Consider the following 13,572-nt stretch of genomic DNA (forward strand, 5'->3'; position numbering starts at 1 on the left):
TCTGATCTTTGAGTGACGTTAGTTAACACATTAGCACATTAGCACTTTGCTATTCACTCCTATCAACACAGAATCTGCAAAAATCTGATTCCCCAGAAACTGAAACATCCACTTGAGCCACATGTTTTGGAGCCACTCGGACCAGAGTCCTGGAAAATGGCAAAATTCGTGCTGGAATAATTAAAATGAGGAATTATGGTAGCCTGGTAGCCCATATTTCCTGTTTCCTGTGCTAATTTATTCAACGTAAGTTTTGTTTGTGTCACATACGGCTGCTTTTCTGTCTTAGGGTTAAGGTTAGGGTTAGGTTAGGTTAGGTTAGGTTAGGTTAGGTTTAGGTTAGGTTTAGGGTTAGGTTTAGGTTAGGGTTAGGGTTAGGGTTGGGTGGTTGGGTTAGGCTTAGGGTGGTTGGGTTAGGGTTAGGGTTAGAGTGGTTGGGTTAGGGTGGTTGGGTTAGGGTTAGGGTTAGGGTGGTTGGGTTAGGGTTAGGGTTAGGGTTAGGGTGGTTGGGTTAGGATTAGGGTTAGGGTTAGGGTGGTTGGGTTAGGGTTAGGGTTAGGTGGTTGGGTTAGGGTTAGGGTTAGGGTGGTTGGGTTAGGTTAGGTTAGGTTAGGTTTAGGTTAGGTTTAGGGTTAGGTTTAGGTTAGGGTTAGGGGTAGGGTTAGGTTAGGTTAGGGTTAGGGTTAGGTTAGGGTTAGGGTTGGGTGGTTGGGTTAGGGTTAGGTTAGGGTGGTTGGGTTAGGTTAGGTTTAGGTTAGGTTTAGGTTAGGGTTAGGGTTAGGGTTAGGGTTAGGGTTAGGGTGGTTGAAACGTTGAGCTTTGATTCTACAGTATATTCCTACACCTGAAAGTGTTCTCGAGCATTGGGAAAAAAATCTGGGGTTATTCTGAAAAATTGTCCATTCTAGCCTTTTTGTAAACTAATCGACAGTCTTTCCAGGCTACGTGATAGCTGTCTATTTTACAAGAATGCCACTTCCTTTCTAGTCTTTGCACTTTCTGCTTGAGGGCCCTGATATGTGAATTATACCAGGGGGCACACCTCCTCTGATTTACTATTTTCTGATTTACTATTTTCTTTTTCAGGGGGGCAACAGAATCAAGCATGATTCTCAGTGAGGTTGCTGCACCTTCAGCAATAGAGTCAACCTCAGCAGGGCTAAGATTATAATGATTGATCCCTGGGGAAACGCACGGTGGTCCTGGGATCAGCACACGGTGGTCCTGGGATCAGCACACGGTGGTCCTGGGATCAGCACAGGGATCACTTCCTTAAACTTAGCTACAGCATTATCTGAAAGACATCTGCTATAGTGAGACTGCATATTATCTTCATGTTCCATTTAAGTATTTAACAAATATTTTCTGATGGCAAATTCTGTTGCAAATATCCTAAAAGCAACCAAAAAGTCACACCACCCTTTTGAACATAGTTTGAAGCTAAATCGCAACAAAATGTTGCCTTTTTATGCTGCCTGTTGCTCCTTCTTTGCTCCTTCATGACAGCGTTCCTCCCACCATTCTGCAGATTTTACTGCTTTCTATGTGTATAACTCCATATTTGAGGATGACATAATTAAACACATAACTCTCAATTTAACATAACAACATTCATATTTACTACCATGAGTTGTCTGTGGCTGCCAGACTTAAACTTACCCTAACTAAGCTTCCATTACCGGTACTGAACAACTCTCTGTCTCTCTTATCAAGTTCTTTGTGTTTTTATCAGTGTTTTGTTCCAGACCTGAGTAAACTGGTGCATGAGGGCAAATCCGATAGAGAACTAATCATCCAACACTGATTATTCTTATCTAAGACCCAAACATCACACAGATGTTAAACAGGACAGATGGTTCTTTTCATGCACATCAATAAAGGCTCAAAATCCAAACCTCAGAGTTGCAGGTTGCTGTGAGTGCAGACAGAAAGTTGCTCAGTGTTGCTCTGCAGGTCGTTAGAAAACAAGCAACGAACCGCTGGTCTGAGGCGTCACACACCCTCACTGTCTTTGTTGCTCCATGTTGCCATGACAACGAGCTCGGCGTCTCCGGTGGATTGGATGTCTGATTGGCCACCACATCTGAAAGCAGCTGCACATCGGATGGCTGTTTTTTCCTCCTCAGTTTCATCAATCTATGAGGCGAGAAATTAGCTCCACTTCTCTGTCGACCGTTGCTCCGCTGTGGGAGGCTACGGACGTCGGTACCCCGGACGTCGGTACCCCGGACGTCGGTACCCCGGACGTCGGTACCCCGGACCCCGGACTCCAGACACTCAGCTGCACATGTTGATGCCGAAGCTGCGATCGCGATGCTCCATTTTTCCATCTGCTACCGCTTTTTCCGGCGGTTTAGGAACTTTTATCAATACAAAAATGCATGAAAATTATACGCATTTAAAACACAATAAGTCATAAAGAAAATGAGTCTCGTTATCAGTAAAATAATTTAACAAATGTATTTATTTTATGGGAAAAAGCAAAATAAACTACTAATTATCATGTCAAAGTGCAGCTTTCTTCAACAGACAATTGACCACGTGTGTCCAAAAGCTAATAGGAGGTGGATCAAGATCCAGTTAGAGGGTTAGGGTTTCCCCTAACTATTAAAGTTATAATAGTTAGAGGGTTCGGGTTTCCCCTAACTATTAAAGGTTATAATAGTTAGAGGGTTAGGGTTTCCCCTAACTATTAAAGGTTATAATAGTTAGAGGGTTAGGGTTTCCCCTAACTATTAAAGGTTATAATAGTTAGAGGGTTAGGGTTTCCCCTAACTATTAAAGGTTATAATAGTTAGAGGGTTAGGGTTCCCTCTAACTATTAAAGGTTATAATAGTTAGAGGGTTAGGGTTTCCTCTAACTATTAAAGGTTATAACAGTTAGAGGGTTCGGGTTTCCCCTAACTATTAAAGGTTATAACAGTTAGAGGGTTCGGGTTTCCCCTAACTATTAAAGGTTATAATAGTTAGAGGGTTAGGGTTTCCTCTAACTATTAAAGGTTATAACAGTTAGAGGGTTCGGGTTTCCCCTAACTATTAAAGGTTATAATAGTTAGAGGGTTAGGGTTTCCCCTAACTATTAAAGGTTATAATAGTTAGAGGGTTAGGGTTTCCCCTAACTATTAAAGGTTATAATAGAGGGTTAGGGTTTCCTCTAACTATTAAAGGTTATAATAGTTAGAGGGTTAGGGTTTCCCCTAACTATTAAAGGTTATAATAGTTAGAGGATTAGGGTTTCCTCTAACTATTAAAGGTTATAATAGTTAGAGGGTTAGGGTTTCCCCTAACTATTAAAGGTTATAATAGTTAGAGGGTTAGGGTTTCCTCTAACTATTAAAGGTTATAATAGTTAGAGGGTTAGGGTTTCCCCTAACTATTAAAGGTTATAATAGTTAGAGGGTTAGGGTTTCCCCTAAATATTAAAGGTTATAATAGGTAGAGGGTTAGGGTTTCCTCTAACTATTAAAGGTTATAATAGTTAGAGGGTTAGGGTTTCCCCTAACTATTAAAGGTTATAATAGTTAGAGGGTTAGGGTTTCCCCTAACTATTAAAGGTTATAATAGTTAGAGGGTTCGGGTTTCCTCTAACTATTAAAGGTTATAACAGTTAGAGGGTTAGGGTTTCCCCTAACTATTAAAGGTTATAATAGTTAGAGGGTTAGGGTTTCCTCTAACTATTAAAGGTTATAACAGTTAGAGGGTTAGGGTTTCCCCTAACTATTAAAGGTTATAATAGTTAGAGGGTTAGGGTTTCCCCTAACTATTAAAGGTTATAATAGTTAGAGGGTTCGGGTTTCCTCTAACTATTAAAGGGTTAGGGTTTTAGGGTTTAATAGTAACTAATAGTTAGAGGAAACATCTCCCAGTTCCCACTACAGCGGTCTTCTTCCTGTGTGCTGACGTCACTACGTGCGCGAGGGCATTTTCTTCGCAGGTGTCAACCAGCCTTCGGGCCCATTAGCGCCACCTGCCGGGAGAAGTGTGTAGCACCACCGCAACTGCTCACAGTCTAATTTTGTGTTCCTTTACATTTCTGCTATGGCTGAGAAGTGCAACACAAAATAACATTCATGAAACACAAATCTTGAAACTAGTTTTAGATTCTATGAAACTGTCACGGGATATGATAAAACAAAGTTGCAGAACACTTTGATCAAGTCTAAAACAAAATAACAAATTGCAGCTGGATGACTGAAGTCGCCCGTGTGTTATCGTATCGGCAGCGTTGCCACCTAAGAGCAAAACGTTTCTTTTGTTTTGTTGTAAAAAGTAAATGTTGTGTCCTGTGCATTGTGTTGTTCACCTCTCAGTGTACCACATGTTCTGTGTTGCTTTAGTGAGTTGAACGTTTGTCAGAAATCTTCAATAAACCAGTTCCAAGAGGCTGCTCTACATGAGCGACGGAACATTTTTATGGAGGCAAAACTCCAACAAAATCTGACAGTATTATTATATAGCTGAAGCTTTCTCAGACTTATAATATACATATAATAACATAATAGAAATCATTTGGCCTATTTGTTATTAAATTTTACTTGCCAGAGTAGTTTTGTGTGTTGACATGCTTGAAACTGTGTTTAATCACAACACAAACTGGACAGACACACATACAGCCTGCAGCCTTTGCAGACTTGGTTGTGTCTTATTCGTGGATCTGACTGCTCTGACTGTTCTGTTCTGACTGTTCTGACTGTTCTGTTGTGACTGTTCTGACTGTTCTGACTGTTCTGTTCTGACTGTTCTGACTGTTCTGTTCTGGCTGTTCTGGCTGTTCTGACTGCTCTGACTGTTCTGTTCTGACTGTTGTGACTGTTCTGTTGTGACTGTTCTGACTGCTCTGACTGTTCTGTTGTGACTGTTCTGACTGTTCTGACTGTTCTGTTGTGACTGTTCTGACTGCTCTGACTGTTCTGTTGTGACTGCTCTGGCTGTTCTGACTGTTCTGTTGTGACTGTTCTGACTGCTCTGACTGTTCTGTTGTGACTGCTCTGGCTGTTCTGACTGTTCTGTTGTGACTGCTCTGACTGCTCTGACTGTTCTGTTCTGGCTGTTCTGACTGTTGTGACTGTTCTGTTCTGGCTGTTCTGACTGTTCTGTTGTGACTGTTCTGACTGCTCTGACTGTTCTGTTCTGGCTGTTCTGACTGCTCTGACTGTTCTGTTCTGGCTGTTCTGACTGTTCTGTTGTGACTGTTGTGACTGCTCTGACCGCTCTGACTGTGGGAGGCAGGTCCGCACGCTCTCACTCCTACATTAAAAGCAGCAGATCATCACACTGTTGAACACAGAAGCTCCCAGCAGCCGGTCAGAGGCATCATGGCAGGTGCAGCTCAGCAGCCGGTCAGAGGCATCATGGCAGGTGCAGCCCAGCAGCCGGTCAGAGGCATCATGGCAGGTGCAGCCCAGCAGCCGGTCAGAGGCATCATGGCAGGTGCAGCTCAGCAGCCGGTCAGAGGCATCATGGCAGGTGCAGCTCAGCAGCCGGTCAGAGGCATCATGGCAGGTGCAGCTCAGCAGCCGTCAGAGGCATCATGGCAGGTGCAGCTCAGCAGCCGGTCAGAGGCATCATGGCAGGTGCAGCCCAGCAGCCTCTGGACCTGCAGACGACCCCCATCACGGCCTCCCAGTTCCTGCATATCTGGGATCATTTCGACTCTGATGGTAGGAACGGGTAGTTTTCTCTCATACCACAGAATGATGAACATCCAACAACCATCTAGAACATGTTTGGACTCTATTTCAGCATGCATTTGATTTGATGCCATGCAAGCAATAAAGAACTAATAATAAAATATAAAAATACGATGAAATAAATATGAAAATGAAAAGCAGCAGAGCAGTGAAACAGATTTAACAGCCATCTGTTCTACTTTTTCTAAATGAAAATACACATTTACACATATTTCCAGTTAAATGTGTCTTAAAACTTTTTTAAAGTTTGTGAGATTTTGTTGTGTGTAGCTGGACAGACACATTATCAGAAGTATAAAATGTTATGAAGTGACACTTTACTTCCTGAAGGTCCAAGAAGGTGCAGAAAGAGTCTGCAGAGGGCTGTCGGGTGGCCTGGCTGCTCCACAGGAGTGCCAATATGCAAATGCCACAATTTTACATGTGCTTTGTGAAGAAAAGTCACTTTGCAAATCAAATACAAGCACGGGCATCTTGTGCCTGCACGTTGTCTTAGCAACAAATAGACATTTATCGGAATCGTTCATGTTTCTGTTATAAATGCTGCTTTGTTCGTGCCATAAACATCATGAGCTCAGTTGCTGAAAGAGGCAAACTATCATCTCCTTAATCTGAGGAGGATAAACCAGGAGCGTACGAGGTCCCTCTATACATCACACAGCTGGAATCGATGCATTAAGGTCTCCAAAATCAGTCAGATGCTTGTGATTGTTGTGTTTAATTAAACACAGTTCTTCTCCCCATCAGCTGTGACGCCCTCATACATGGACAAAATCTGGATCCATCCCATCGTCTATATGACACAGCATAAAATGAGCATGTAATTAAATGGTTAAAGTCACATTGAGTCAAACAGCCACAGCTAAGGAAAAGGGTTAATAGTTTAGGGTTAGTAGTGCTTAGTGATCCCTGATCCCGGTCAGTGAGTGGAGAGTTGACCAGGCTGTTAAAGCCAAGGGCAGGTGTGGATGATTGGCTGGAGATCAGCTACAGGTGTGGGTCAATCAGCAGGTCGGGGGGGCGGGGGGGGGGGGGGGGGGGGGGGCGGAAGCTGCACTGCCCAGCATGAGGACGGACAGACAAGGGAAACACAGATGGAAGGGGGGGGGCACTCGGGACTCCTAAGATGGGGGGGGGGACACTCGGGACTCCTAAAATGGGGGGGGGGGGTGACACTCGGGACTCCTAAGATGGGGGGGGGGCACTCGGGACTCCTAAGATGGGGGGGGGGACACTCAGGACTCCTAAGATGGGGGGGGGGACACTCGGGACTCCTAAAATGGGGGGGGGACACTCGGGACTCCTAAGATGGGGGGGGGATGACACTCGGGACTCCTAAGATGGGGGGGGGGACACTCGGGACTCCTAAGATGGGGGGGGGGACACTCGGGACTCCTAAGATGGGGGGGGATGACACTCGGGACTCCGAACACCGTTTGGTTTCAGGTCCAACCATTCGACTGAATGGCGACGTGCCTCTTCACTGAGCAAATGAAAACCTTCTCTTGGTCAGGGTTAGGGTTAGGGTCAGGGTCAGGATTAGGGTCAGGGTCAGGATTAGGGTCAGGGTCAGGGTCAGGATTAGGGTCAGGGTTAGGGTCAGGATTAGGGTTAGGGTCAGGGTTAGGGTCAGGGTTAGGGTCAGGATTAGGGTCAGGGTTAGGGTCAGGGTAAGGTTGGTCAGGGTTAGGGTCAGGATTAGGGTCAGGGTTAGGGTCAGGGTTAGGGTCAGGGTAAGGTTGGTCAGGGTTAGGGTCAGGGTCAGGGTTAGGGTTAGTCAGGGTCAGGGTTAGAGTCAGGGTCAGGGTCAGGGTTAGGGTTAGGGTCAGGGTCATATATAATATATATAATATAATATAATATAATATAATATAATATAATATAATATAATATAATATGTAAGAGCCGACCCCCGTCTCAATACGAAGCCCATGCTGTGTGTTGTCACTGTTTCCTGGTTTTCCCGGCGCTCCATTTCCAGGCTGCCTCCCAGTTGGCCTCCATCCGTCTCTACACACCTGAACTCATCTCCACACGATCATCGAACCCTGCTGGGCTACTCTTCCGTCTCTGTTTGTCCCTCAGTGGGAACAAGCCCACCCAAACTCTACTTGTCTTTTGGTTATTCCTGTTTTGGGGACCTTTTGCTACTTGTTCCTGTTCCTTGAGCTGCCCAACAGGCAGTCACCACAGACATGTCTCCTTTCTCTCCCAGGTTGCAGATTAGGGTTAGGGTTAGTTAGGGTTAGGGTTAGTTCCCTTAAATACAGCCAGGAAGCTCCTGACTTTGGTTGTGTTGGTCTCTTCTTTAAGCCCCCTCATTTTTGTCAGGATCAGGCTTTATATTGTTTGCCAAGATGATGAATAATTACTAAATATTTGTTTCTTAAAAAGGGATGCGGGTGTGATCCTCCTGCACCTGATAGGGAGCTGGTTCTGCAGTAGCCTGACTAAAACAGAACTGCATGGCCTACTGTCCTCCTGGGAACCTGCAGTAACCTTGCATGGAGAGCAAATATCTACTGGGATGATCTGGTGCTCTCAACTGGATCAAAAGCAGCACTGAGGTCCAGCAGAACCAGCATAGAGACCAGTCCATGATCTGAAGCTTTGAGAAGATCATTAGTAACTTTAAGAAGTGCTGTTTCTGTGCTGTGGTGAGCTCTAAAGCCTGACTGAAACATCTCAAACAGGCTGTTCCTCTGCAGGTGCTCCAGTAACTGAGTCATCACCACCTTCTCAAGAACTTTAGAGATCAAAGGAAGGTTGGATATCGGCCTATAGTTTGCTAACATGTCAGGATCCAGTAGTAGCTGAGTGCAGCTAGGACTATGAAACCCTTTTACTTCATGTTTTCGTGTAGATGTTCTCTAATGTGCCTATCAGCATTTTGGTCTGCCTGTATGTTACAGGCAACGGCTACATTGAGGAGAAAGAACTTGAGAGCTTCTTCAAAGAGTTGGAAGTGGCTTGGAGAGGAGCAGACATTGTGAGTTTCAGAACAAGTAACAACAAAGTTCCACATGCAGATCACCCAGGCTTCACCATGACTTTTCCTTTCATGAGGACCCATCAAACCCCATGTTGAAAGAAAGGGTGAAGGACTTTGTGCAGCAGTTTGACAAAAACAAAGATGGACGGATCGAGATGTCGGAGGTATGACCTGACTCTGCCCAAATAATGTCAGAATAACTGTTGCTATAAGATGTTGTTGCTAAAGCATTCCAGTGTAAAGTTCACACAGTTGTTTATCATAAGATTTTAAGTTGAAATATTAATAAATGCATCGTAATACCAATGAATGAATTCTAAATAATAATAATTAATAATTGCAGTGTTTATGATACTCAAGCTTTGGCTCTTTATTGTTGGAGTTTTTCATGTCAAGGTCCCATATCATATTGTTATATTTGTTTTTACACAAATTATATAATTATAATGCCACTATATCAAATTATTTCTTATTCTTATTCTTTGTCAAGCTGGCAGAGATTCTCCCAAATGAAGAGAACTTCTTGCTGTGCTTCAGACAGTTTGTGAAGTCCGGCACTGAGTTCATGAAGGTAAGTGTGGCTATGGGTTAGGGTTAGGGTTAGGGGTTAGGGGTTAGGGTTATAGGGTTAGGGTTAGGGGTTAGAGGGTTAGGGTTGGGGTTAGGGTTATAGGGTTAGGGGTTAGCCGTTAGGGTTAGGGGTTAGAGGGTTAGGGGTTAGGGTTAGGGTTAGAGGGTTAGCGGGTTAGGGGTTAGAGGGTTAGGGATTAGGGTTAGGGTTGGGGTAGGGTTATAGGGTTAGGGGTTAGAGGGTTAGGGTTGGGGTTGGGGTTAGGGTTATAGGGTTAGGGGTTAGACGGTTAGGGTTAGGGTTAGAGGGTTAGGGTTATAGGGTTAGGGTTATAGGGTTAGGGTTGGGGTTAGTTAGGTTATAGGGTTAGGGGTTAGACGGTTAGGGTTACGGGTTAAGGTTGGGGTTAGGGTTATAGGGTTAGGGGTTAGAGGGTTGGGGTTAGGGTTATAGGGTAGGGGTGAGAGGGTAGGTTGGGGTTGGGTTATAGGGTTAGGGGTTAGAGGGTTAGGGTTATAGGTTAGGGGTTGGGGTTAGGGTTATAGGGTTAGGGGTTGGGGTTAGGGTTAGGGGTTAGAGGGTCAGGGTTGGGGTTAGGCTTATAGGGTTAGGGTTAGAGGGTTAGGGTTAGGGTTAGAGTTAGGGTTAGGGTTGGGGTTAGGGGTTGGGGTTAGGGGTTAGGATTAGGGGTTAGGGTTGGGGTTAGAGGGTTAGGGTTGGGGTTAGGCTTATAGGGTTAGGGGTTAGGGTTAGGGTTGGGGTTAGGGTTAGGGTTAGGTTAGAGGGTTAGGGTTAGGAAAGGGTTAGGGTTAGTGTGGCACGTGTTTCCATTCTTTTTTCCATTTGGATTTCTAATCATCATCATCAAGCCTCTCTCTAGTTGCACACTCATAATAGTCACTCTTGATTCTGTTGCCCCCCTGAAGACGAAACTAGTAAATCAGAGGAGGTGTGTCCCCTGGTATAATTCACACATTAGGATGCACGAGCAAGAAGTGTGAAGACTGGAAAGGAAGTGGTATTCTTGTAAAATAGACAGCTATCATGTAGCCTGGAAAGACTGTCTATTAGGTTACAAAAAGGCCCTTCGCAAGGCTAGAACAGCTTATTTTTCTTCTTTAATTGAGGATAATAAGAACAACCCCAGGTTTCTTTTCAGCACTGTGGCCAAATTAACTAAGAGTCACAGTGTTTTAGATCCACGTATCCCTTCTTCCCTTAGTGGTGAAGACTTCATGAGCTTCTTCACTGATAAAGTTCTTGCTATCAGAGAGAAAGCTAACCAGGCCATCCCAACAACTGGATCATCACCAGATGTGCTGACTGTGGGAACATACAGGGTCTCCAACGAGCCCTTCAACTCCTTCACCCCTATATATTTTTCTGAGGTGTCATCGCTAATTCAGAAATCCAAGACCACTACGTGTCTTTTAGATCCCATCCCAACAACCTGTTGAAGGATGTTCTACCACTGATAGGCAGTTCTATCCTGGACCAGATCAATGGTTCTTTAGTGTCAGGTTATGTACCCCGGTCCTACAAGGTGGCAGTGATTAAGCCGTTGCTTAAAAAACCATCACTGGATCCTGATGTCTTAGCAAATTATAGGGCGATATCTAACCTTCCTTTTATCCCCCCCAAGACCCTGGTCCTGCTCCAGGTTTCTTCCTTTTATAGGACAGTTTTTCCTGCCACTGCTGCCTGTTGTTGATTTGTTGTCCTGCCGATTTCTTCCAGATATGGCGACGACATTCTACAGTTCACAATGGCTGCACTTAAGCAAAGTAATTAAAGGTAGTCTCTTAAAATGTGTCACTTTTATTCATCATCTTTATTAATAGAGTGAATAGAACTAAGAAATAAAACATAACAATAACATTAAAGCACTAAAACAAGAACAAAGTCTCATCCTGGGTTAAAAACCAAGGAATAAAAGTGGTTTTTAGGATGAGTGAAGGGTTTTTTGATGAGTTGTAGGAGGTGGTTCCAGAATTTAGGACTGGCAGCAGGAAAGGCTCCGCCCCCTCTGAGCTCCTGGTTAGACTTCTAACCCTCCATGAGGTACCGGGCAGGAGTTTAGGGACGGAGTAGCTCGTCACCTCAACATGAACCTAACCCAGTAAACACCAGCCTAAAATCAGCATTTAAACTCAACAACTGGCCATCCAACCTCATCCAACCCTCATCCAACCCCAACCCTCATCCAACCCTCACCCAACCCCAACCCTCATCCAACCCCAACCCTCATCCAACCCTCATCCAACCCCACCCTCACCCAACCCTCATCCAACCCTCATCCAACCCCAACCCTCATCCAACCCTCACCCAATCCTCACCCAACCCTCATCCAACCCCAACCCTCATCCAACCCTCATCCAACCCCAACCCTCACCCACCCTCATCCCACCCTCATCCAACCCGCATCCAACCCCAACCCTCACCCAACCCTCATCCAACCCCAACCCTCATCCAACCCTCACCCCAACCCCAACCCTGACCCAACCCTCATCCAACCCCAACCCTCAGCCAACCCTCACCCAAGCCTCACCCAACCCTCATCCAACCCCAACCCTCAGCCAACCCTCATCCAACCCCAACCCTCAGCCAACCCGCATCCAACCCCAACCCTCATCCAACCCTCACCCAAGCCTCACCCAACCCTCAGAAACCCCAACCCGCACCCAACCCGCATCCAACCCCCAACCCGCATCCAACCCTCACCCAACCCCAACCCTGACCCAACCCTCATCCAACCCCAACCTTCATCCAACCCTCATCAACCCTCATCCAACCCTCATCCAACCCCAACCTTCATCCAACCCCAACCCTCATCTAACCCTCATCCAACCCTCATCCAACCCCAACCCTCACCCAACCCTCATCCAACCCCAACCCTCATCCAACCCCAACCCTCATCTAACCCTCATCCAAGCCTCATCCAACCCCAACCCTCATCCAACCCCAACCCTCATCTAACCCTCATCCAAGCCTCATCAACCCCAACCCTCATCCAACCCTCATCCAACCCCAACCCTCATCCAAGCCTCATCCAAGCTCATCAAACCTCATCCAACCCCAACCCTCATCCAAGCCTCATCAATATCCGGAATTTCGACAATCTTCACGAGTAAAAGTCAAAACGACCGAAGAGTTCGGCTTTTAGAACGTCTCTGGCAGCGAGAGGTGAATCTCAAGCCTCATCCAACCCCAACCCTCATCCAAGCCTCATTCAACCCCAACCCTCATCCAAGCCTCATTCAACCTCATCCAAGCCTCATCCAAGCCTCACCCAACCCTCATCCAACCCCAACCCTCATCCAAGCCTCATCCAACCCTGATCCAAGCCTCATCCAACCTCATCCAACCCTCATCCAACCCTTTAGTTCAATTTCCAATAAGATTTATTGTCATCACATTAAAATTTGTCCAGAAACGGTCAAGTCCACCTCTCTAACCTGTAGTCCAGGATATCACATCACCATACTTTTATTGTATGTTCAAAAAAACTTGCCTAGTCACGTTTATGTTAATCTCGTTTAGTTCTAATAATTTGCTACCACCTAGGAAGGTTACTAACCCTTGTACCAGAAGCTAATGAGGATCCTAAAAAAAGAATAAAGAATACCATTGTATTCTTTTTCACTTGTGCTTTCATTACTTAACACAATTCTTATCCAACCCCCCCCAACCCCCCTCCTCCGACACCCCCCACAATGTGAAAAGTAACTTTTCCAACACGTTAATACAGTATATTAATCCGTTAATACAGTATATTAATCCGTTAATACAGTATATTAATACGTTAATACAGTGTATTAAAAATAAAACATCTTAATTCCACATGTGTGAGGTGACAGTGAGGACTTGGGTTTGGTGGACAAGTTGTCCAATTCTAAACTTTGTGAAAGACGTTTTAGAGTATGACGGCAGCATGTTTGGGATTTGAACTGACAGACTTTCTGCCGGAGCTGTAGGACCTAAAGGTTTAATAATAATAATAATAATGTCATTTTGCATGAGCTGCAGAAAGATGCTCTTTGACTCATCGATAATACTTTCTGCAGACTCATAGCAAGACTCCGGGGACAGCAGGTCAGGTGAGACCGACACTCATTCTTTCTGCTGCTCAAACCAGCACAGCAGCATTTCTCCACATGTACGTCAAAACCTACAATGTTTGCTACTGACGTAATGTGACAAAAACTAGTCACAAGTGCTAATAAATGGTAAACACCGCAGCTCCTGCAGTGTTTACACATGTGGAAACCATCTTTGAAAGGCTTTTGAGAATAAACATTACAAGTTGCACTTTTCTGTTT

The 13,572-nt window shown here is 45.0% G+C and overlaps 2 protein-coding genes across 9 annotated transcripts in view; one reads left to right on the top strand and one right to left on the bottom strand.

The window, feature by feature from the left end:
* The window catches only part of LOC130536343 (hydrocephalus-inducing protein homolog), a 27,587-nt gene extending 25,059 nt beyond the window's left edge, over window positions 1-2,528 (bottom strand). Inside the window, exons 1-2 of one of the 6 annotated variants that reach the window (XM_057052210.1) lie at window positions 1,896-2,528; window positions 1,196-1,246 (exon numbers count right to left, since the gene is read on the bottom strand). In XM_057052210.1, coding sequence (XP_056908190.1) covers window positions 1,196-1,246; window positions 1,896-2,330 — 486 coding nt within the window. In that variant the 5' untranslated portion in view covers window positions 2,331-2,528. Of the gene's footprint in view, window positions 1-1,130; window positions 1,256-1,895 lie in introns of those variants that run through there. The other 5 variants (XM_057052209.1, XM_057052208.1, XM_057052211.1 and 2 more) reach the window with 5 other exon arrangements.
* A 2,505-nt stretch (window positions 2,529-5,033) lies between these two features.
* LOC130536538 (calretinin-like) lies at window positions 5,034-13,561 on the top strand. 3 transcript variants are annotated; one of them, XM_057052563.1, is made up of 7 exons: window positions 5,038-5,502; window positions 5,538-5,660; window positions 8,603-8,679; window positions 8,757-8,846; window positions 9,173-9,253; window positions 10,991-11,047; window positions 13,318-13,561. In XM_057052563.1, the coding sequence occupies exons 1-6, from the start codon at window positions 5,316-5,318 to the stop codon at window positions 11,030-11,032; spliced, it is 600 nt and encodes a 199-aa protein (XP_056908543.1). In that variant the 5' UTR covers window positions 5,038-5,315; the 3' UTR covers window positions 11,033-11,047; window positions 13,318-13,561. The 3 variants fall into 3 exon arrangements, with proteins under 3 accessions (XP_056908544.1, XP_056908543.1, XP_056908542.1); XM_057052564.1 differs by lacking the exon at window positions 13,318-13,561 and having other exon boundaries at window positions 5,034-5,430; window positions 10,991-11,061; XM_057052562.1 differs by lacking the exon at window positions 13,318-13,561 and having other exon boundaries at window positions 5,039-5,502; window positions 10,991-11,061.
* Window positions 13,562-13,572: the final 11 nt, after the last annotated feature.

The sequence above is a fragment of the Takifugu flavidus genome, chromosome 13, assembly GCF_003711565.1.
Source record: "Takifugu flavidus isolate HTHZ2018 chromosome 13, ASM371156v2, whole genome shotgun sequence".
Lineage (NCBI taxonomy): Eukaryota > Metazoa > Chordata > Actinopteri > Tetraodontiformes > Tetraodontidae > Takifugu > Takifugu flavidus.

Coding starts and splice junctions, on each gene's coding strand:
- LOC130536538 (XM_057052563.1), top strand. CDS start 5,316: ATGGCAGGTGCAGCTCAGCAGCCGGTCAGAGGCATCATGGCAGGTGCA. Junction 8,847..9,172: donor GACGGATCGAGATGTCGGAG/GTATGACCTGAC, acceptor TTCTTTGTCAAG/CTGGCAGAGATTCTCCCAAA. Junction 9,254..10,990: donor CCGGCACTGAGTTCATGAAG/GTAAGTGTGGCT, acceptor GATTTCTTCCAG/ATATGGCGACGACATTCTAC.